Consider the following 25,021-nt stretch of genomic DNA (forward strand, 5'->3'; position numbering starts at 1 on the left):
GCGAATTATTACCTTAATCTGACTTTAACTGGACAGTTTAAGAGCATATAAGTTTCCCTTGTCTGACTAAAACACCCAGATAATCTCTCTGCATGTATACGCCTTAATCAGACTTTAACTAGACAACACACAGAGAGTCGCAGAAGAAGAAGGTAAACAGAGCCGGTAGAAGAACCACCTGAGGGATAGCGCCATCTTATCTGAACCAGAAGTAGCGCACACATTACGTACGAGATTAAAAAAGCTGAACTATTATCCATCTGGTTGTGGTTTGTGATGCCGGTCTGACACATAGACGACTCTTGTTTATTATATGACGTAATAGGTCAACCAGAAGAAGGGGCCGCATTAACCTGCTCAAAAGACACATATCGCCACCTAGTGTGGAGGAGGATCAGGACATGTTCCCGTCAGTTATTCGATTTTCTTCCTTGCATGTAAACTGGGACAAGGACCACATTCAGGAAGTCGAATTTCAAGCTCGATTAAGCTGTGCATGTAAGATTGTTCCCGTTGTGTTTAACCTCCATGTCCTCTCCCCACTTTGCCAGTTCATCTTTTTTTGTGTGGTGTCAGTAACTTACCAGCCTCTTCCGAGTGTACTTTCTCCCACCTGTTGTTTGGGGACGTGTGTTTAGAATCTTCCTCAACCAGTTCCTTGTTACAATTGTGAGTGTATGGATGGAGCTAGCTCTGCTTGCCGTCACCGCGCTCTATTTGAGAAGAAAACACTGTCAACACTTCTGCCGCTCCATCTGACTTCACCCAGTGCTCAAAGCCCGTCATCAGCGTGGTGAATTTGTCTGGAAAGGGGCCAGTGTCTGAAACCATACTCAACCAGGTAAGTTAACATAGCACCCACACACCTCGTGTCTCCGAAGGTTAATAACGTTAAAGTTATAAAAACTCACAAACAGCAACTATTTTTTTTTTTTTTTTTGGACAAGACCAAATACCTATTTTATTGTGTTCTTTCAATATGTTGCACCACCATTTACAATTTCAAGCATTTTTTTCTCAGCTATAATTAGCTGTTCCACTTCCAGTTGTGCTCAGTTGTGTGGTATTACATTGTCGTACAATACTGTTCACTAAAAATTAGATACACTATTCATTAATGCTCCTTTCAAGCATATTTTATTGTGCAATGGTTTCTATGTAAAGGCATTACATACAGTACATACTTAGATGTATATATGTGACTGGGAATGAGAGCGCTTGTCTAATCTTTGGATCGGATGTTCAGCATTCACAGAAACAGAAGATTTAAATAAGTTTGGTCCACGAATACGAAGCTTTGCTTTAACATCTTAATCATGTGACGAGCCGAGACAACGGATGTTCGATAATTTGATAGCGGCGCAGAAAGAAAAGAAAGAATAGAATAGAAAGAAAGAAATTTTAGAAACCATAAAACACAAAGAGGTAGGCACTGGAGGGATCCTGAAAACACGTTGTGTGCTGTTGAAGCTTGACCTGAACCCCACTGAGGCCAAGACGACTAATTGTTAATTAAGCGGCGCTGATGAAAAGGAGCTCGAGTGTAAATGAATGTGTCAGTCTGAAGGAGCACTCAGACACACCTTTTAGCCCCACAAGCGAAAATCAGCATTGTTTTAAACTTGACAGTGCACTCCAGCAGTTCAGAACGACTGCTTATTATTCATGGTGAAATTGAAGTTTTGGATGTTGTTGGTTAAAAAAGATGAAAAAAAAAAAACTGAAAGAACAAGAAGAAGGAAGATTAGGTATAAATCATGGGAGACAGTGGAGAAGTTTTGAGGCTTATGGTTGAAATGTGTGTGTCGGTGTTACGGTGGTGGTGAAATAAATTGTACCTTCCGGCGAAAAAGGGAGATAGAGCGAGAAATATGAAAAGATATCACTGACTTTTTTTCGAAGTTGAATAAAAAAATGACCGCAGCTCCTTTTACTAGCAAAATCCTCGCAGGCTTTTCTGATGTCGGGCTGTCTTCTCAATGATGTAATCCTCGTCATCTGCCGTGTCTCAGCCTTTGCCCGCGCCCGTGGCCTGAGGGCAGGACTGAGGCAGGTTTAAGGCGATGTCCCTGAGACTGTCTCGCTCCTCCTTGATCTCCTGTATGTCCTGTTCGATGAGGGACAGGCGGCTCTTCTGTTCTTTCGCGGCCGAATGCAGTTTCTGGATCTTGGAGCCCAGCGCCGGGCTGTCCACGCTCCCGCGGAGCATGCTCAGGCGGCGCGCCGTCTCGTTCAAGATCCGGTCGAACCGCTCCAGTGGCACGTTCCCATCTGCTCGCGACGCGCAAGAGAGGACACAGATGGAGAGATTACATTTTAGAAGATCTGCATGTGTGAACGGCTGCCTTGCATATATTTTTATCTGGACAGCATTTATGATTTATCATTATTTCAGTTATATAAACTGCACCTCATACAAAAAAATTAATTGGATAATTAGGATATTTATAAGTGAATTAATTATTTTAAATGTATCCACAAAGAAAAAACAGCTTGATCCTTGTTTTACTGTCAGAATAAATAATAAAAAAAAAAAAAATCTGGGAAATAGTTCCACGTTAAATGAGGCATTAAAAACCACAGAGCCCTTTAGTGATCACGCAGTTAAGGTGTAATGAAGATTTGTGGCTCTTATTGACACAGAAGGCTACAGCGCTATCATCTAGAGAGCGACTTGCCAATCTTGCTGATCAGCTCAGTTATCGTGGCAGAATAGGCCTCCAGCTGGAGCTTGGCCGCCTCCATGTCTTCCTTTATGCTGGTCAGGGACACCTCAGGCTGGGGATGAGAAGACACACACTAGTAACAGACTGTTAAGCTGCACATGAAAGGGGCGGAAGAACAGATCAATATGCATGGATTTTGCTGTTCAAATGTGTACGTATATGGGGCTGCTAAGTACCTCCGAGGCGATCTGGGAGTTTGCCGTGGAAGTTCGCAGCTCCTGCTCAGACAGCTGCTTTAAAGCCGAGTCTATGTGGGAGCTGAGGTGAGCCGACGAGGACCTGGTATGCTTGGCTTGGGTTAGGGTGGCTTTTGATTCCTGTGCAGCAAAAAAAAATATGACAATGCAAAGCTGGAAATGGATACCTGAAACAGCAGGTGATTTATAGAACTAGCATAAAAAAAGCGATGGATCAGGAATGAGTACATTAGAGGGACGGCTCATGTCAGATGTTGAAGGAGGAGATAAAAAAGTGAGAGAGGAGGATGCGGAGGACAGGGAGAGATGGAAACAGAAGAAGAGCATTTCCCCTCATAATTTTCTAATATTACTGTCGTGTTCACAAGAAAAGAACAAAAAGGACGTCCCCTCTTGTGGTATTCGCAGTAAGGCTGGGCGATAATGGGACGATGCCAAGTAAATACAGGGTTAGTATCGCCGACACTGATACTTTTTACTTGAAATGTCATCACATAACTTCGTAATTTTGCCTTTAGTTTGTTGATTTTCATTACGATATGACATATTTTAGTCAAATAAACCTGCCTCTATTAACAAATTACAATACAAAATAATTTAACAGTAAATTAAATAATTCCCCTTTTACTATACACAACTATTTTAGGGAAAAAAAATGATAAGTGCAAAATAAGAAAAAAAGAAAAAGGAACAATGTGACAATAGCAACTATTTAATAATAAAAAAAATGCTCAGAGAGGGAAACGTTGGTCTGCATCCCACGTAATTGTCTTCTCTTCTGAGCGCTGACGAACTCTTTGAGGAGTAATTTACTGGACGTATAGAAGAGAAACTGTAACAAAGGTATGCCTCTATTAGAGGGTATGCACGTGACGTCACAGCAAGCTGAGGTCTCCGTGGTTACGGCCACTGAGTGGCAAAAACTGACAGTTGAACATGACGATTAGCAGCATTAGCTTGAATCATAGGCTTTAATAGCGTCTACAGGTTTGAAAAGCAGTTGGATATATTTTTACAGATATCTGCCAAAGGAAAGAGAAGTAAATGGATCACTGTGTTAGGAAGAAACAACTGGAATCCTGGTACAGAAACCTGGTGTTGTGGTTCACATTTAGTGTCAGGTAATATTAATAAGTCATACCTTAAGTTACTTCTTAACTTAAGGCCGACAGTTCCAACAATAAATAACAATCAAAACAATAAATGGAATAATGTTTTGTGTGGATAACGTTACTTCTCAGTAAACTTCTTACTTCTTAGCATTACCATCTTATATTTGGCTACATTTATCACAACTGAAATGATCTAAAACTAACTGAAACGAATTGAAACTGAAGCTAATTCACTTTTCCAAATCCATACTAGTTCGTATGGATCATTGTTGAGTCCAGTTGTTCTTAATTGGATCTGATAATCCACATTTTCCCCAGTCTCGCTGTATTTACTGATACATTTCACCATGTTTTTGCCCCTCAGTGGGCGTGGCCCCGGGCGACCGTGATGTCAACGCCGGCGGAGGTTGTTGATTGTAATGTAGATACATAGATACATTTCCTCCTAATTTCATGTCTGAGGAAAATTATATCCCAAATGGATATTAATACAATTCTAACATTAAGCTTCCTGGTGGCTAAAGTGTTAGCCTCGGAGGCTTCAGGCAACATGCTAGCATTTTTCAATTGGCACTAAATTAAAGCAACAGGTTGTTGGAAATGTTCTTAGCTGAGCAAGTACACAGTGATTGGTCTCATCAGGAATTTGACCACATGATGAGATTATTCTGCAAGCCTGCGTTAATAACCCATTTATCTTTCGTGTCATTCAATATATATATATATGTAAGAATCATTCTTTTGTCTGTTAAAACCGCTTATATTATCAATGATTATTTTATTTTAATTTTACTTTCTATCTCACAGACATTCATAAAAAAGGTTGCAAGCTAACCTTGCATTGTGCACTTGACCAAATGGGCACTATCACATCAAGTGTTGTTACATCTGTAAAGAAAGCACTGAAGAGTTTCCAGACCTTACATCACTGTTGAATGAACGATATGCGGAGATTAACAGATCTGTGCGGAGCTATATTCACCGAGCCACAAGTGCTTTTTTTTTTTTTTTGCACATCAATTAAATGTCAAGTATTTTATTTAAATACCTCTTGAAACCGTAACCCCGCACGAATGCTCAGCTATTCAAATTTATTCGGTTTCACTCTGAAATAAGAAGCCTCACCTCACAGGGATGCTCTTGCTGCTGCTTCACGCTCAATAGATGAAAAGTCAAGTGACGGCCTGAGTCATTGGGATTCATCCTATTGGCAAAACGTCTACCTGGATAAATGTGTCCGACGGATCGACCAGCACCTTGAGAGCTGCTTGTGCGACTCATACCAAACAAGGGCTCCTCCCTACCTTTGCCACAGCGTGCGCCAATGCTTCCGCCTCCTCTGAGGTGTTTCTTGCGAGGCTGGAGTTTTCCAGAGCTGGTTTTATCATCTCAGCAATCTGCGAGGTCCTCCTCCTGACATCACCCAGGATCTTTTCCCCCGCGGGTCTCGCCTTTTTCATGGCGGCCTTGGTCTGGGTCTGCCGACGGGGCCACTCTGCCACCATGTCTGAATCAGCGTCGAGGAGGAAAGCGGGTGTTAGGATTCTCGGAAAAAAACGCTTTGGCCTCAAACGGCTCCTGCTCGTTGGAGTCGGAATCTCTCAGGATTCAGGTCACGTATTGTAAACGCTCAATATTTAATTCATGAAGTTCGTACTAGAAAAACACTTCATTAGATTTTACACATAAGCTGCTACTGTACTCAATACATGTCAAACAGGTCAAAAACACGACGGTGGTGATGACACATTTATTATTGAAATACTTGAGTCCGTGGCTCATGTGATTGCTCTCATTTCAGAGCTTGACATTTCAATTTGAGGGGAATAATTTGGTGGGACACTCCACAAAAACAACAAAGCAGCGAAGAGACGCAGAGAATGAAGTGTAACTAGAGAAATAGATTGAAGAAAGATAGACGGATAGATGGACAGACTCACTTTCTATTTGTCTGTTCAGGGCGATGGCTTCTGCTTCCACCTCTTTGCCCGTCACCACGGATGACAAAGCCATCACCTTCGCGCCTTCAGCGCGAGCGCGCAGCTTCAAAGAGAGACAAGAATGATGAAACATAATGTCAGCGTAGCCAAACGTATTGAAGGCTCCGACAACTCCCATGAAAAGATTTAATGCTGCGTAAAGCGGTGGGAGGAAAGCACACGGTCAATTAAAAAGGGCACCAGAGCCACGCTTGCGGCTCTGTGATACTACACTTCATCATCAGAGGCGCCCGAAGCTAAATGCTAATGTCAGCACACGTTTATAATGACAACGCTGACAGGCTGTTGTTAACGAGGGGTAATATTTACCTAGTTCACGTGTTAATTTAACATGACAGCACGCTACGAGCACAAAACACAAATTAAACTGCCACAACGTTAACACCAGTTTAGCATTTGAGGAATGAAGTGTAAGTTGGACCTGAGGAGGGAAATTATAACTCTCATTCACTAGCATGCAGGAAGTGGCGTTTATACTGCAGCCAGACACCAGGGGGAGCTCTACTTGCTTTGACTTCACTTTAAAACAGGGGTCTTCAACGTTTTTCTGGTCAAGGACCCTCAAACTGATGGAGAGATTATACTATATGTGTTCTATAATAAACTTGGCCTAGTGCTATTTATAAATATGCATTATTATTATCATTTTTAGGGGTGGAAAATTCGGGGATATCGATATGGCAATATATTGAGATACCCTTTCTTCTGATACGATATCATTTTCAAATGTCTTAATATCAATTTTAACAACTTCCACACCTCCACCACCACCTTTTCTGTACAAATGCAATAAATTGGAAATGGATCATTTGGATTAATACTGTTTTTTCACTGATGTCATCTGATGAACATATATACAACTTGTATTTTAAGCTGCATTTAAAATTTCTATGTGAACTATGTAGAATATTGCAATAATATATCGTATTGTGACTCAAGTATCGGCATACGTATTGTGAAGTCCTTGCCAATAACAAATCCTAATAATTTTGCATTCAATATTAAGCTATTCAAATAATACACGGGTCCAAATATTATTTATTTATTATTTATTTCAAACATGTGCAACATTAGGGCGGCTAAAATTTAAAAATATATATGTATGTATATAAAAAATGTCTAATCAACTAACAATCTTGCGACCCCCCCTGCAGTACCTCCACGGGCCCCTAGAGGTCATGGACCCCCTGTTAAAGCTTTAGAAGGAGCTGTTCCACCGTCCATCTTTACACAATCCATGGTTACAACATGCAGACACAAGATGCTTGGTGTTCGATTGGTAGACTTGGTGGTAATATGCGAGTACACCGTTGTCTGATATAGTTTTCCCATAAAAATGTTCCACTTACTGTATGTTTAAAGCGAAAACAGAGAAACGTTCCCCCTGCAACAGAGGCCTGTGAAAATAATATTCCTGTCTGATACTGGTTAGTCTGCAAATGCATTTTCAGTGGAAGGGTACATTGGGGAAACTCAGACGTCTGAAAACAAGTCAGACATCTGAAAATCAACTAGATGATGAAGTCTGGTAAAGATTTAAATAGCAAGAAATGTTGTAAACCACTGGAATAATCTTCCCAGAGTGACTTCATGAAACTTTGAATTTAACTTTTCACTTTGCTGCAGTGTTATTCCACTTGAAAGTGTAAAGTTATGCTTAACTACAAAGAGAGCAACTTTACAATATGTCAGCGTTATGTATCCAGATCCTGTGGATTCTTGTTGCTCTACCTGGCTGCCAAGTAATGTATGTATTCTACAATGGGACACCTGTGATGAGACACCTGTGCTTTCCCCTGCTATCAAGACGACAACAAGATAATTTCCCAGGACGTCCACTCTACTGTTGCTTGGACCCATGTATTATTTGAATAGTTTAATAATGAATGCAAAATGTTTAAGGCAATACTTGAGTCACAATACGAAACATTATAATATTATGATATTGCAACATTCTACATAGTTCACTGAGAAATTTTAAGTGCAGCTTAAAATAGACACTGTACATATGTACATCAGAGTCGAAAAACAATATTAATCCAAATGATCCATTTCCAATTTACTGAATTTGTACAGAAAAAGCAGTGTTGGAGGTGTGGAAGTTGTTCACGATCGGTCCAAAACATGACTTTTTCTTTTTCTTTTGAAATCGATATTAAGATATTTGAAATCGATATTGTATTGGAAGAAAAAGTATCATGAAATACTGCCATATAGATATTAACATTGATTACACAAAGCATCGAGAAAGTCAATTCAACGATCTGTTACCTCCTTCATGTCGTCCACCATGTCCAAGCTCTCGCTGACCGTCTTCATTACAGGCTCCATCTCCTCTCTGATCTTACTGACGTTACTGTCCTTGATCTGAATCTGCTGCTTCATTTCTTCTGCTTGTCTCACCAGGTTTTTGCTCCACTAAACAGGAAGCGGGAAGAAGAACAACTTTAGTTAGAACAATTTTTTTTTTTTCCCCCTTGCTGCAGCAGCTAATCACCTCCCTCTGGAAGAAACCGAATCCTCTTTCCCTGTGCCTACTCAGTTTCCCTTTCTGCTTGTCAAATGTTAAATCGGTTAACGTCCCACTCTTCACAGCGATAGACACCTATGGCTCCACAATCTTAGTTAAACGACTCCCTGGTTTGTTGTATTACACGTGCAGCCTCCACTTTAATTACAGTGGAACGCAGCACAACGAAGGCTGAAACCTGCTTGAACTTACTTCTGTTGTGTAGTTGGCCGGGTTTGTTTGATTGAACTGTGTTTGGTCGGCCTCTGGTGATTGAGCAGCATCCGTCAGAGCCAGCTGATGTAAGGATGACGTGATGTTGCCGAGGGCGAGCTGCAAACCCTCAGCTTCTTCCTGCAGGGCCAGCTGCTCGGCTACAGTATCACTCAGCTGCGCTGTCAGGTTCTCCTTCTTCTGCTGCATTTGCGTTATCCTGAAATGAAAAACAAAGTGCTGTAAAAACGAATAAGTAATAGACCCTTTCGGTTTAAATGAGTACGTCTGGAGCTCAGTGACTACATGAAGGCGAGAGGCGGCGTGCTGCAGAACCGTCGCAGCCTCGCATATTTTCATTCAGCGCTGTCAATGTAATGTTTTAGGTTAGACAAATTTAAAAAGGATCACACGGCGCCTTTCTGAATCAATATACATCTCGGAACAAGGCAGGCTGGGACGCTACGAGCGCGTACAGGGGAGTTAAGAGAAGGCGGCATTTGCGCAAAGAGAGCATGATGAATTCATGAAAGGTGTTAGGCACAGTGCAGTAGACGTTAAAGTGCCATTTTTATCACCTCCACAGCTGTAATGATATCCAATCTGTTTCTCCTAAAGAGAGCAAACACAAAAACCTCACTTTATTTCTTTCAAATCTCGTGTAAACAACTCGCACGTGTAGCACTCCTCGACTGCTAAACTGCAATCATTTCCTGACAAATATTACATTTTTGGTGTTTGGTAGAAAGACTGGAAATGATTGAATATTGTTGTGCAGCAATGCTCCAAACATAAAAGGCATCAATTGTAAGAAGGTGACTGAACATAGCCCACAGATGTTAACATATCTGCATAACTAAACTGTAAATGCCAGAAAATAAAAGTTACTGCTAATGCAACCTCTATACGTATACAGATAGATGGCAGCACGTTAATTTAGATTTGCTAAATTATCCTTAGACTATAGCTGATGGGTTCAGAGATTGTTGCCATTTGATGCATCAGTGTTTGTTTTGCAGAACCTCCACAGTGCTCTTATCATAATTATTACGACCATGAAGCAGTCATTTAGTTTGTTAGCTAGCTTGACACTCGCTGCTATTTTCATTAAAAACGTGCCTACAAAGCAAAACCTTTTCTGATCATCCTGGATCGGTTGGAAATGTTACAGGATGTAATGGAACAGTGAGTTATAATAAAGAGCTGAAGGCGACAGGCAGCGCGACTCCAACTTCCTCGGCGAGGTAAACAACTCTTTCCGTTGCATCCTGCTGTTCACCGCCTAATGTCGTGTGCAACAGGAAATCACATTTGCTCCCAGAATGAGAGAAAAATGCAAATTCCTGTGACTTCATTATTAAAATAAGAGGCCTTTTTTTGTTACCTCTAGCAACTATATAGTTTCACCAAATCAAGCACGACTAATGCCGAGCTCAGTGTTACAACCACAGACTATATAATATAGACTGACACTATATTTATCCCCAAAATTACATTAATATTAACATTGTATTACTTACATAAAATGACAGAAACCATCCTTGGAAAAAAATATATTTTGACATGTATTTTAGTTTGACCCAAGTTCCATCCACTAACATAGAGGGGGCGGAGCTTATGACCTATACTGCAGACAGACACCAGGGGGAGCTTTATTTGCTTTGGCTTCACTTTAGAGGAGCAGTTCCACTGTCCATTTTTATACAGTCTATGGTGACTGTATATATAGTACTGTGGACAAACCCGCCATGTTTGATGAGCTTTACTCACACTCGAATACTCCAAATATGGACGCTACCTGTTGGCTCAGGCTTCCACCTGCCACTCAAGGCGGTAAATCCCTTGATTATGCAGAATTTTAACTTAAAAAATAAACGAAATTATTAGAAAACAAAAATATATAAAGTATAGTTGTCATGAATAGTTAAATGAACTATTGATACCAAAACTGCTTTTGTACCAGGCTGTAAACATGTTCAATAATGTTGTAAAGTTGGGCTTTTTAACATTGGGGTCTATGGGGATTTGCTTCCTTTTGGAGCCTCAAGTGGCCACTTGATGAACTGCAGTTTTCTGCACGTCTGCATGTGCTTCATCGGTCAGAGCTGCAGGTTGCCACTTGGTTACAACACGTATACACAAGATTCTTGGTGTTCAATTGGTAGCATCGGTTGTAATTTGTGAATACACCGTTGCTAGGCAACACTTTCTGCCTGATATGGTTTTTCCATAAAAATACTGGTTAGCCTGCGAATGCATTTTCAGTGGAGGGGTACATTGGAGAAACTCAGACATCTGAAAACAAGTCAGACATCTGAAAAACGACTAGATGATGCAGTCCGATAAAGATTTGAAAAGCACGAGATGTTGGAAACCGCCGGTTTAATCGTTTTCGGAGTGACCTCACGAAACTCCTGCTCTTCTTTGAATTTAACTTTTCACTTTGCCGCAGTGTTATGCAACTTGAAAGCGGTACGTTATCCTTCAAAATGTTTTTTCATACACTTTCAAAAAGGCCTTTGTGTAAAATCTTAACCTCAAAAAAGTGACACCAGATATTAAGGACACATAGAGTAAAAAGCACAAGCACAAGATTCCTGTTGTAAAACCTACTACTGTATAAGAACCCAGAGGCTGAACGTTGGTAAAAAGATGATTTTAAATAAGAATTTCTGATGAGATTCTGATTTATTGCTGAAGCCAATTAATACAAGTCTGGTGTAATTTTCCTTTTCCAGCCTATAAAAGGCGTCTGATCTGCTTAAGTACAAACACATGGGAAAGTAAATGCAGGAAATGCAATTTTTATGCCGCCCATCTGTGCATAAACCGCTCACTTCGCATCCTATAAAGTGACACGCACGTGCGGTGACGTACGGCAGCGCTCCACAGATGAACACACCTCTCCTGAATGAAGCTTACTACAGTTAGGAGCGGGAGAAGAAGGGGGGGGGGGGTAATCAATTTTGAGCTCCTCACTTCTTGCTCTAATCATGGCCACCGGAGGGCTTTTTGCATCATTCTGTCTGGCATTCAGGATAATCCTCAGAGCAATCACACGCTAGGAGATGCAGCGAGCGCGCGGCAAATCCGAGAAAGCAATAGGCTTACAGTGGAGGGAAGCTGTCCCCCCCTGTGGCTAAATGTCTTACTCCTCAACTCCAATGTGCTTTCAAAGGCGGCCACGAAGACGAGGACCTTGAGCTGTAACGCGAGCATAGGTGCACTTTGTTAGAAACATAGAGCAAATGCGCGATAATCCGGGGAGCCGTGCAGCTCGTTGGGATTTTTGCAATAAAAGGAAGCTTTGTGCGAACGAGAGCGTTCTCCCTGCTCGTTCTCGCGTGCGTGCGTGTTTGTGTTGATGTATTCTTTTGTGCTCACTGCTCCGTTAGGTTCCTGATGTACTCCTCCGTGGAGTTGTCCCGCAGCAGATCCATCAGGAAGCCGAAAGTCTGCTTCGAGGCTCTCACCGCGCTGCTGGCCGCGGCCTCGATGAGCTCCGCCGTTTCTCTGTGGCTACGAGGCAAGAAAGAAAGGAAAAAAAAAAGAGACAAAAAAGAAGCGAGTCACGTAGAATAAAAGACCATTACGACTGCCCGAGGAGAGATGAAATTGATTTCATTGACGACTTCCTCTCACTGGATTTCCAGTCCAGATTTCTTTAACAATCGCATAATGGTGCCGAGCAGCCGGGAGCATCGATTCACGGTACTCCCAACCACAGTGGAAGTGACGAGCTAAGAAAAGTTCCACAAATTACTATAGTGCTCTTAGTGGGCCGCTAAGCGTCCATTGACCTGACTTACCTTTTCATCAGGACCTGTGAGTCATTGACCATCATGTTCCATTTGTTAGGTCCTGACACCATCTCGAAAGGAATGATCTGTGGAGCCAGGGAGCACAACAGACTGAGCAGATCTGAGACGTAAAGGCGGCACAGGTAAAGAAACCATTTTGACATGTTTAGTTAAATGATGGGAAGTTCTCCACGTTTCATTCGCAAACAAATAATAAAACTTGATTAAATATGCACAATCAAAAAAAAAAAAAGAAGAAAAGTTCAAGGCAGGAGAACATCGCCTCCAGTTTTTCTAAATAAACGTACACATAGCCAGAGCGCAGAGTCATCCCAGAGTGACATTTAATTGAGAAAATGCAAATAAAATGGAAAAAAAAACTGATCCAACAATTGACACAGTTGCATTTTTTTCCCCCTCCACTTTGAGGGGCGGCTTTGCTTATTAAGATGGAATTAAATTGCTGCTGCTGCTCCAGGCTCACCCAAGTGACAAAGACTATGGAGTTAGAGCGTGTCTGTGCACGCTGATGCACAGCACGCCGTCAGAAAAGAGAAGACATATTTATATATATTGGCAAAACAAGCTCACTCATCTCTCTGAACCTAAATAACACGGCACAGAGCATCCATAATAGATCTCTGCAGACTGCGTGGAGAGACGGCGGAAAAGGCTTCCAGTGGGTGAAGAACGAGTTTGTTAATTTTAGAGTTCATCAAACTTTAGTTGGATCTCCCTTTTGGAGGCAGGAGTTTGCGGGTGGAAAAGGGTGGTGGTGTTGTGTTGGGAAAGAGATGTGATTTGTTTCCTTCACAATGAGGACAAGGAATTCAGAGTTGCCGAGTAGCTATCCAGAGCTTTTCATGCAGAGAAGTAGCTGACATATGACAGGTTCCAGATATCTAAAAAGTGCATTTAAAGGTACTTGTTTTAGTTTGAAATTTCAATGCAAATTTTTTCAATGCAAATGAACATACAGTATAAGCTTCAGAGTTTGAGATATTTTTTAAAAAAGTCTGCATGTTGATTTGCAAAGCACGCAAATAATATAGATGACATTTACTGAAAGCTTTCAACAAAAGTAACTGCTAATCCTAAATTGTACACTAGGGGTCCCATTGTTTTCGTCAGAGTTGTGGACATGACGTAACGCAAAAAAAGAACTATGTTATTATGTCTGTATGAAGCTGGACGGCACAACGGCTTCTCAAATGTGAAGCCAAAGCAAGTAGAGCGCCCCCTGGTGACTGGCGGGTCACCTAACGGTTCAGTTCAATGTTCAATTATTTTATGAGCCTGATGCCATGCCATTGCTTTAGCAAAACAGCTAAACATGGCTAGATACATGCCTGGTGGATTAGAGCTCAAGCGCTCGTTGTCTAGTTGTTGTTTATATGTCGTCATCGGGTAAAAATCAAGTGGAGAAACCAACACATATCAACAGGTGAAGTTGATAAATAGATTACTCTATTCATCCCCGAAGGGAAATTAGGTAAACACAACGTCCCTGGGTGGGCTCGAACCACCAACCTTTCGGTTAACAGCCGAACGCGCTAACCGATTGCGCCACAGAGACATGAAAAGTTGGGGCCATGCATCAAGATGGATGCTGGAACAAAGCAAGTAGAGCTCCCCCTGGTGACCGGCTGCACTATAGGTCATAAGCTCCACCCCCTCCATGTTAGATAGATAGATAGATTACTTTATTCATCCCCTGAAGGGAAATTAGGTATGTTAGTGGATGGGACTACTCAAGTGTACATTTTTATGACAAGTTCCAAGGGCAGAATTAAATTAAGTGAGAAGTGAGTCTGGTAGAAGTGGTTGAGACATCGGCTCCACATGGCTCCACTCTCGGACCGTACTGAGAAGACTCTGGTTCCAGACTTGCAAGGAGGCACCGCCCACGTTCCCTGGAAAATAGCATCAGTGTGGCCACTGCAAGGGAGCGGGGACGTGTTTATTTATATACAGTCTATAGTCCTCCCCTCTCGAGATCAAACCGAGCTGTATGTGGCCCCCCCCGAACCGAAATGAGTCAGACTGCCCTGCTCTGTGACATTATCCACAGGATTTGTTTTGAAGCTCAGTGTGGTGGGTCTGGTCATCGCCACCTTGCCAGTGGCCGCCTGCTGCGTCTATTGCTGTCTTCAAATGGGGTCGTGTTTACAGTAATCACGAGTAGATTCCATACCAGCGACCCCCCTCTGGAGGAATTCGCACCCTAGTGTGAGTATCATTTTTTACAATCGCGGTTCAGTCCTTGTTGCGTTCGCAGCTTCACGTGTGGGCTCATGAGCTCCATTTGAAAGAAGCATTAATTCCCAGCCAATTCCAAAATGCCCAAAGGTTTTTGCGTGAGTGGGGCTGAGGTGGGCGGGTGGTGCCTAGTCGGACAGCTAGCATCCTGCGATAGTGCCCACCTTTGAGCCAAAGCAGCCGCTCTCTTATCTGTGATGACTGATTCCCATTTAGAGCCAGTTTCGAGTGATGATTCATGCCACTTGGTGCTGGCTTCGTTTTTTTTTTTTTTTTTTTTTTTTTATTTTTTAGCCTTGGAGGTTGCAGCTTAGTGTCATCTGATTGTTGCTTCACTTGCAGGGATACAACCCAAGATAATCTTTTGCACAAAAGAATGCTAATATAGAAACAGCGAATATAGAAACTAGGGATCAACCGATATTTCCATTTTTTACTGATATCGGCCGATATGCGGGTGCGTTCACCCACACACACACACACACACACACACACACACACACACACACACACATTTGTATTTTTCTCCTGGAAAGATTTACAGACAGGCGCATTCACAGGCAGCCCTGTGCTGCTGGAGATGCTAAGGACCCGTACAGCCCATACATTGCCCCTCCCCCACTAGCAGAGTGCGCGCAGCTGGAAGCTGGAAAATGTTGAGTTTGTGAGTTTTTTTTTTAGCAACTTTACTGTTGTTAAGTATGAGTTATTGTTAAGTAGGGGTTTGCTAGCTGAAGTGTTTTTTTTTTGCCATGTTATTAGTGCAGGATGTCAATAAACCACTGTCCACAGTTTAGATTGGAGCTGATGGAGTTGATGTTAAAGCCAAGGTTTAAGACTAATACTGTAAGCTGAACATACTTGACTGAGAAGGACCACGGGCCAAAGCAGACTCCAGTACCTGCCTGTAATGACCATTGAGAAGCAGGTGATAGAGAGTCAAGCACGAAAAAGTAATTGGTGAGGTGGCATCGACTGGAGTCTGCAGGGTCTGTTCAGTCCAAAAGCAAAGACAAAGGATAGAATGATGTCTCTCAGGCAGGGTTGCCTATCTTTGTTATCGGTATCGGCCCTAAAAAATCCATATCGGTTGATATCGGTTGATAAACTCTCCTTCGTTGGATTAATTTAATTCTGGGTTCATCTCCAGGTTTTACATGAAAATATGACAGGAGCTTATTGCGCATTGAAGACGACGCTGCAAATTTTGAGTTGCCTACCACGTTGTCCAGGTCGAGCGTTGCCTGCTTCAGCCGTCCCTGAGACGCTCTGATCACATGGAGGAGTTTAGTGAAAGTTTGACACACGCCCCTGCTCCTTTCATCCTTGCTCCTCTCCTTCCCCTCTTCCTCTGTCACGCTGATGCTGCAGTTCAAAGCGGATGTAATGCCGTGCAGCTGGGCTGAAAGTGCGCCCGTGGAAGCTTCCAGCAAGGAAAACTGCTTTATAAAGGCCTCCCGCGCCTCTGGAAAGAACAAAGCAAATAAAAGCACATTAAGTCTTTTGCAAATTTTAAAATGTCACACTCGCACATCTCGCTGCGTTGTGACGTGATTCCCCACTGTTAAGGCCCTCGCTTACCGAGTTAACTCGCGCGTTAATTCGGGCTCCCCTCCTTCCTGTTTGTGTCTCGTTAGACAAATAAAAGCATACGGAACTCTGTCCAGATGCTAACACCTCTGTCACACTCACTTTGGATTCTGTTCCGTTTCTAATCTAAACAGCTGCAAAGCCAGACTGCAGCACAATTACGTACAATAGGTTTAGTGTGTGTTTTCTGGCCTTTTTGTCACGTGAAATGAGAGATAATACGTGTGTGCGCGCGCTCCGGTGTGTTGCTGTTTCGCTTCTGTGTGCCCACAGTGAGACGCACTCCTCATTAAATCATTAGTGGGCGACCCTGTGTCTTAAAGAGCACGGCTGGCAAACCGCATGTGCGCACGCGGCGTGGGCGTTGGGAGGGGGATTGTTAGACGGCCGTTATCGCGATCGCAACTATAATCATAATAAACCAGAGATTAGAGATGCACTGCCTGTCATATAAATAGGGATTAAGTTGGTCACACAGTGCCTTGTTCTATATTGTTATGATTTGTCTCCATTTGGCCTGTGCAGCTGAGCCTGTAAGCCTTTTCGGCTCCGAAGATAATGAGGATATATCAGCATTGTGTTAAAGTAATTGGGAGAGGTTTGTATTGTTGCCCGCTCCTTGATTTAATCGCTTTGTTGCGTCGCATCTGCGACAACGTCACACCGCGGAGACGCCGACCGGAGCCGGGGGGGCGGCCCCTCCCTCCCCGTCACATTTCCGAGCCACGCCGGCCCGGTCTCGCGTGTACCGACACGGCACGTTATCGCCTCGCGGCCAAAAAATGCGCCGCGGCGGTGTTTCACAAAGCGAGGGCTGCCAAGCGTCCCTTAAGATGTCGTGACCACGTAAGAAACATTAAAAGGAGTGACAGGCCGAGTGGAATTATCTCGGCTTGCGGCTGCTGCCGTTACCTTGGAAGGCCAGAAAATCCTCCAGAGCGTTGGGTAGAGCATCCTCCCTCTGGTGCTCATGCTCATAAAGCCTTGCCATGTGATACTTCAGCAGGTGGTGCTGCTTCCCAAATCTACCTCGGCAATCAAAGTGAGCCAAGAGCTTCTCCAGATCCTGCAGGCGAGTCCTCAGCTTTTCCGCCTGTAATAGCAACAAGATTTGTCATCGGAGGCGCCAATGAGGATACAGCTTTTGGGGGGGACCAGAAAAAAAAAAAAAAAAAAGAAGAGCTGCAACAACAAACACCACAACAAAATATCTATTCGTCCGGATCTGTATTTATTTATTCAAATGCAGGGATTGAGATAGAACTCAGATTCTTGGTGCACTGAGAGATCAAAATGTAGTATTTCAACGAAAGCAATGAATAAATGAATATCAACAACAGGATAAGGATAGAATGCGCTTTTCGCATCCGTTCCCTATTCCCTGCATAGCATGTGGCCCAGGGAAAGCATTTCATGAGATAACTAGATTAGACGTCTTAGAGAATGGAGGTTTCAGGTCTGAAAATGGAATCAAAGTGCACTCATTGGCACCAATTCGTTGACCCTGACAGTTGAATGATCCAGACCTATAAAAAGAGGCTGTAATCGCACCTCTTTTCAAATCGGGAGGCGCGCTGCCACGGCGCGCGCGTGTGTTTAAGTGCGGTGTCTCGTTAGCAGGTTCACACCGATCAGCCACAACATTAAAACCACCGACAGGAGAAGTGGAAAAAGATGTTCTGCCGGGAAACGTTCGGACCTGGCATTCGTTTCTTGTGTTACTTAGACAGGCCACCCCACCCCATAGCAATGCACAGAATACTACACACACCCCACCCTAACCCACCCCTAAGATAAAATAAACCAGGTAGAGCACATGGGGGAAAACAAAACAGCTGCATTAATTCATCCTTTCAGTTTCTTTTCAATATTTCTCTTGAGCATCAATCGCGTATCTGTCTTTCTCCAAATTTCCCATCTTTGTGCTTGTTAGTCTTCTTCCCCCCCGCGTTTAAAGCAGTGGAAAATGTGAGCAGAAAGACAGAGAGCACGAGAGGCAGAAAGAGGAGAGCTCGGGGAGACGGAGGACAGTGAGAGTAATTGCAGGTGTTCAGAGCAGACAAGGGTCGGGATGTTCACTGAATTGCTAACACTCTGGAAATCACAGCATACATTCACCCCTGTGCAAGCCGGTCCGGAGAGAACATACAGCCACTTTAGCTGGAACAAGAGTGCGCGCGGAGTAAAGACAGAACACGGCAGCGGTATTGGATTGGCCTCCGAAGGCGCATCCAGGGACACGGCACCTTAGCATGCAGACGTGAGTCGCAACAAATCTAAAGGGACACGGAAAGAAGCGGCACAGAAGATCATTAGGGCAAATGTCTCTTTCTGTTCCACTGCACATCCACTGTTTACTTGCAATCTACAAATACAAAGGAGCCATATGGCTGGCATGAGCGCATACAAAAGCAGGATGCACGGAGGGGGAGGCGCGCTATTTTCAGAACAAATTGCACCTCGTAAAAGCAAAATCCAAGGACAACTATGTAGGTGAGAACTGGTTCAGTGAAAATTGCCGCATACATGCATGAATGAACCTTAAAAGGTTCACAACGCAGAGGGAAAAGTACAGTTTAACACTCATACTTAACTTGACATGTGGTATTTTGTAAAATGCTACACTCTTCTGAGTTACATTCATGTAACTGCAGTTATTCATTTTGTCCTAAATGGAAAAATATTAGCATTAAAAGAAATGAACGGCCTTTTTTTTTTTTTTTTTTTTACTGGCTCCAACTTCTCAGATGTGCTTGCGGGAACATCTGCTTTTCCCAGTGTAGAATAAATAGTTATGACAAACTGAAAAGAGAACTTCTAATCGATTTTGTTCAGTATTTTTGGATATTTTACAGACTGAGACGATTAATAATTTCCAACGGACAGGTCAGTTGAGGATAAAAAATAATTTCCATCCCCGACAGACATCATAAGCTCACATTACGTCATGTTTTTGTGTGTGTAGTATCTTTATTCCTGTAGTTTAAGGCTGCTCAGTAGTAACAACTCTAAGTATGGGGTGGTATTGGCAACGACTTCACGATACGATACGCATCACAATACTTGAGCCACGATACAATACATCATTGCGATATTATGATATTGTGATATATTGCAATATTCTATGTAGTTCACTGAGAATTTTTAAATGCAGCTTAAAATACACATTGTATACACATCAAATGACATCAGTGATAATTCATTGGACAAATTGAGTCGTAAAACAATATTAATCCAAATGGTCCATTTTTCCAATTTGTTGTGCAGAAAAGTGGTGCGAAGTCGTTCACAAATGTGACTTTTTCTTTTAAAATCGATATTAAGACATTCAAATTCAATATTGTATCGGAAGAAAAAATATCACAATATATTGCCATATCAATATTTTTTCCCACCTCTGACTCCAAGTGTCTTTACTTATTATATTTCCAGAGCAGGTTTATGTAAAAGTCACTGTATGTACAGTATGTTTTTAGGCTGCAACATTTTTTGTTTTCACATCTGGATGTTGTTTCTTATAACCATTATTAGATATATCGACCAGGCATAACATTATGACCACCTTCTTTATATTGTGTAGGTCTCCAAAACATCTGACTCATCAGAGAATGGACATGGGACTTCCTGGGTCCTGGGTCCTATGAGTTGAGGGGAGGGGCCTCTGTGGATCATCCTACAAATACTTGATCAGTTTGGTATCTAGTGTATTTGGAGGCCAGGTCAAAGTGCGTCATTGCTGTGGGGTTTGGGTGAATGCCAGGTCCAAAAGTTTGTCACAAGATGTTAAATGTTATTTACTTCCGTCAGTGGTTTTAACGTATAAGTTAACTTCCTAAGACCCAAACATTTGTTTGGAATGCATCGAAATTTTATCTTTAAAATAAGATAAAGATCTTTAGGTATTTGGGATTATCTAAGAAGTAGAAAAAATAAGCATCATCACTGAACTGAAAGTAGTTTTTGATACTTAAATTTCTTAAGTCACCAATTTGTACCAGAATATAAAACTGTTTATTTTAATGCAAAAGCATAATTGTAAAACGATGAAATCCCAATGTCCTCAAACGGGTACTTGTTAATTTGTTAAATCTGCAAACTAGAAAAGTTAATATGCATAAATAAACAAGTGTATTGATCCTTCACTACCAGTACATTGCAGACAAAAGTGCCTCCTTATGTGGACAACAAGTCAAAATGGAGCAGAATAAGATGCAACAAACCTCAAACCTAACGTCCCCATATGAGGACGCCAGATCTCAGGAGGTTAATCAGTGTATTCTTTGCCATATAACCATATATTAACGTTTTTTATGAAAAAAAAGGTTCAATCTCACCTGTTTCTTGACGAGACCGTAGCAAACCGGACATTCCTCACACTGGTGTGTGGCTCTGTTGTGGAAATAGTTCAACTCACATTTGTCACACTTGTAACCCACGAAGCCCTGACGGCAGTGGCAGGTACCGTTACTGTGACACTGCATGGATATGGAGCCCATTGGGTCGCAGTTGCAGGCTGGGGGGAGATAAGCAGTCACGTGTGATCTGTTTTAGAGGAGCAGACAATAGGGCACGAAGTGAAGGACTCTACCTCTGCAGCCCCGCGACGAGAATCCGAAGAAGCCCACGCGGCAAGAATCGCACAGCGTCCCCTCCACCCCAGCGCGGCACGCACACTGCCCTGTGATTGGATGGCACGCCTCAGATGATGAGCCAATTGGATTACACTGGCACCTGAGGGAAGTCAGGAAAACAACATATTGATAATAAACTCAGTATAGACCCACTTTGTAAAGCAATGGGGATCCGTTTACCTTTCACATCCAATTCCTGCTTGGAGGTTGAAGAAGCCCACTTCACAATAGCTGCAATCCCGGCCGGTCACGTGACTGAGGCAGCGGCAATTTCCTGTCTGAGGGTGGCATTCATTAACTTGCCCAGAGGTTCCAGCAGGGCTGCAGCTGCATGCTGGAGGAAAGAAACACAGACAGTTTAATTGTTAAAACAAAGATAATAGTACATTGTTCACATCTTAAGTTTTCATATATCTCCTTATAATTAGGGAAGTTTAATTACCGTTATCTTATTATAGTTCTGGGGCTAAAATGGGAGGAAATGACAGACAATAGGAGGGAGGCTCATGGATCCCTCCTTGACATTGCTCTGTACAGAGGTTCAGCCAGAGGTTAGCGGTAGAATACAGTATGAGCAGAGATTGAGGAAATCAAAGGACAAACACGTCCCGTCGTTTCTCTTTAGATCTCTACGTGTGCCTTTGTAACTTTATTTGAACTTTATTCACTTAGACTTCTTTAAAATTCTCCCAACCCCACAACACCCCTCTTATATTTTCCAGGTTATCTCTCTGTCTCACTGCCATCAGTTTGGCCCGTTTCTTTTTACGTGTTCACCTTTCAAGAGCGCTACAGTACGAGTGGCGAATTGAAACTCCCCAACAGAAGTCGATCTCAATGAACTATTTTCGTATTCACTCAGAAGCGCGGCCCAAGGCCATGTAATCTATAATGGAATTTGTCCATTTCGTTTCTTTACATTTTCTGTTCCAAACAGAACAATCTGAGGGGAGATCTCAAGATCATCTTCAGACACGAGGTATGGTCTGCTTTGAATAATAATTTGCTTCTCCAAAAATATTTTGTTTACCAGTTAAAAATTCACAATGTTGTCGAGCGGAGGTTGAGATTTCACATTTTTTTTGAGCTGTATGTGTCTGTGTCAGGCTGCATCCTGCTGGGTCATTGCTATGGGATGGGGGGAGGTCCAGAAGTTTCCCAGCAGAACACTGAATCGTCACAAAATTGTCAAAAAATGTTGTTTACTGTCAGTGGTTTTAATGTTTTGGCAGATCAGTGTATATACAAAAATCATAAAAGTCATAAATATTTGATAAAGGATTTTATGAAATGTAAACATTTCCATAATGTATTTGTTCTTCTTTGCACTAAAACAAAGGGAACAAAGAGAGTCTGACCCACTTGAGATCAAATTGAATCTTTAGCTAAAATGAGCCTGACACCTCTGATATAGACCTTGTATAAACCTGAAACTAAGTAAATGTGGGGTGGGGGTGTCTGGTCTGGTCTGGTCTGGTCTGGTCTAGGTGGGTGGTACATGTCTAAGTAACATCCACACAGAATGAGGTACAAAAGTTTCCCAAATTGTTACAAGATGCTCAATGTTATTTCCTTCTCCTGTCAGTGGTTTTAATGTTGTGGCTGATCGCAGTGTGTACCAATTAACAAGTGAAATCAGCACAAAGTAAACTCATTAAGTGATAATAAATGAACTGACCAATGTTCTAGTCCCAGTCCCTCCTCAGTTACTCACGCTTGCACTTCTGGGCCGCGGTCTGGTTCAGGGCGTCGCCGTAGAAACCGGGCCGGCACCGCTGGCAGCGGTCGCCCTCCGTGTGTCCCAGGCACTTCAGGCATCGGCCGGTGACGCGGTCGCACGTCCCCACCGCGTTCGCGTCCACGTTGCCGCTGCAGTCGCACCTCACGCACGGCCGAGCTGCCCCGGATTGTCCCAGGGGGTCGCCATAGTAACCGTCGTCGCACATCTGACAGCGCATCCCTACACAAGAGAGAGAGGTGAAAAGCGGCAGGAAGGATTTAGATGAATGGCTGAGCTGCCGCTGGAACGCGGCGGGAGGTCATCCTGGCGCCACCTCGGAGTCTGGTGTAATCAAATTAAAAACTCATATCAGATGCGCGCGGCTCGCAGGTGGCACGGTACCCGCGTGTGAGGTGAAGCCTCGTCGGCATCAGGAGCTGTCTTGAAATGTTCTCATCATTTTGTTACAAAGCTCGTGCCGTGTTTACATTCCACACAAATTATTTTTACACGGTTGCGAGTTCGTGTCACCTGTCTGTCCTGCAGGGCAGTTGGTGCAGACCACCTGTCCGGTTTCTGCAATTTGGGCACAGCTGCTACGGTCCGGGCAAGGGCAAGGCTGACAATCACCAGGTGTGCCAATCAAAGCGTTGCCGTAGTAACCATCCAGGCAGCTCTCGCAGGTCACGCCGGTGGTGAAGTCTGAGCACTGGCACACACCTGAAACACAGACAGAGAGAGAAAAGGAAGTGTAACAATAATACTCTCATTGTACTTTTTCTTTTTTTTTTCACACACAGACCACAAAAGGCGACGTTTCTGTCGTCGCCAGCAGAGGACGCTGTGTCTCTGACCTTAAAAGCAGCCTCTCCACACAAAACACTCTAATCCACAGGCCGACTCCTGCAAAAACAACACTCCCCACAGCCCACCGCGGAGAGCAGAAGACAACCAAATTCACCCCGACTGTAATTGCTCTGGGAAATTTACGAGCCAAATGCAGTCCGAAAGACCTTCAAGAAGTAAAGCAATTCCCCCAACAGAGCGGGAGGGATTACGAATTCTATGATGTTCCTAAAAACAAACTGTTTTGAAAGCCTTAGAAAATAATAACTTGCAGCTTTAAACCAATTTGCGGGATTTGTTCACGTGCTACGCGTTGCTTTTGATGCACGCGTACGTACGTACGCCGGCTCCCCTGATGGATTCCGCTCAGGCTACCGAGCAGATTTTCAGCCCTCGTGTTCCATTTCAAATCCGTTAAGCTACCGGCAGCGCTGAATGATGTGACATGATAATCAGAGAAACTATCCACAGCAGCGGAGAAACCGACGACATGTGCGAGCGTGCTGGATGACTGTAAGTCACAGCGAAGGCCTCTGAAAGACACGACCGTGTGTTTCTTTCTGCAGCTGCTCGGGGCTCAGACGCACACAGGACTCAGAGCCCAGTGGGAATTTGCGCAACAGCAACTCCTGAAATGAAACAGTGGGAGTCTGACATGATATAATGTGGCATTCTAATTTAATAAGCGACTGACTAAAGCTTGCAGAGCATCACAAAATAATAATAATAATAAAAAAAACTAAAAAAAGAAACCGCAAGGAGTTTAATTTGAAATCATTAAATGGCAATAAGCAAACATTCATTAAATTTTTAAAACAACTATAATGCGTTTTATATTTGGGGAAAAAAGTTTCCTGTATGTACTGTAATTGCAAAAAGATGTTTATTCTTGCATTACTTTCGGGATGTTTTGCTCTTAGTATTCACTGAACGGCTGAGCATCACAGGACTTACAATCATCCGAATCATTTTTTTTTTTTTTTTTTTAAGATTTCCAAACGACTTTGGGTTGATAGAATTAATTGCACTGATTTTTCACTTATTTATTTTTTCTATAGAACACCAATGAGATCTCGACCCCCGCCCACCCCCACGCTCATTAAAATTTCCCATCACATCCTCGTAGCCCACGGTGTGATTCAGTGAGAAGCTCTTTGCTGTGCATTTTTAAATCAGCTCACACCACCTAATATTGGAGTAAAGAAATTCTTGCCTCCAGTTATAAGTGGAGGAGAGGGGGGGTAACTGGAAACCTGTGTGTCAAGTATATGTGGAAGAATAAAGGCTGTGCAGCTGAATTGATCACACATCTGCCATTAGAGGGGAACAATTATCCCGTTGCCTGATGAAGCGTAGACTTCTGGGTAAAAATGAATCGCTCTTTGGAGAGGTGAGGGGAATAATACGTAACTTTCAAG

General features: G+C 42.9%; 1 protein-coding gene and 1 non-coding gene across 2 annotated transcripts in view; both read right to left on the bottom strand.

The window, feature by feature from the left end:
• Window positions 1-969: 969 nt before the first annotated feature.
• Window positions 970-25,021, bottom strand: part of lamc3 (laminin, gamma 3) — a 121,221-nt gene continuing 97,169 nt past the window's right edge. Inside the window, exons 13-28 of the mRNA XM_047570643.1 lie at window positions 23,289-23,477; window positions 22,752-22,997; window positions 21,218-21,371; window positions 20,995-21,137; window positions 20,741-20,919; window positions 17,319-17,499; window positions 16,037-16,281; window positions 12,567-12,643; window positions 12,142-12,276; window positions 8,758-8,977; window positions 8,307-8,453; window positions 5,976-6,078; window positions 5,340-5,542; window positions 2,903-3,043; window positions 2,679-2,778; window positions 970-2,271 (exon numbers count right to left, since the gene is read on the bottom strand). Of these exons, the coding sequence (XP_047426599.1) occupies window positions 2,009-2,271; window positions 2,679-2,778; window positions 2,903-3,043; window positions 5,340-5,542; window positions 5,976-6,078; window positions 8,307-8,453; window positions 8,758-8,977; window positions 12,142-12,276; window positions 12,567-12,643; window positions 16,037-16,281; window positions 17,319-17,499; window positions 20,741-20,919; window positions 20,995-21,137; window positions 21,218-21,371; window positions 22,752-22,997; window positions 23,289-23,477 (2,726 nt within the window). The 3' untranslated portion in view covers window positions 970-2,008. The remainder of the gene's footprint in view (window positions 2,272-2,678; window positions 2,779-2,902; window positions 3,044-5,339; window positions 5,543-5,975; window positions 6,079-8,306; window positions 8,454-8,757; window positions 8,978-12,141; window positions 12,277-12,566; window positions 12,644-16,036; window positions 16,282-17,318; window positions 17,500-20,740; window positions 20,920-20,994; window positions 21,138-21,217; window positions 21,372-22,751; window positions 22,998-23,288; window positions 23,478-25,021) is intronic.
• Window positions 14,060-14,133, bottom strand: trnan-guu. The gene has a single exon. It is a non-coding gene; the product is annotated as a tRNA-Asn (tRNA).

This window comes from Mugil cephalus, chromosome 19, assembly GCF_022458985.1.
Source record: "Mugil cephalus isolate CIBA_MC_2020 chromosome 19, CIBA_Mcephalus_1.1, whole genome shotgun sequence".
Classification (NCBI taxonomy): domain Eukaryota; kingdom Metazoa; phylum Chordata; class Actinopteri; order Mugiliformes; family Mugilidae; genus Mugil; species Mugil cephalus.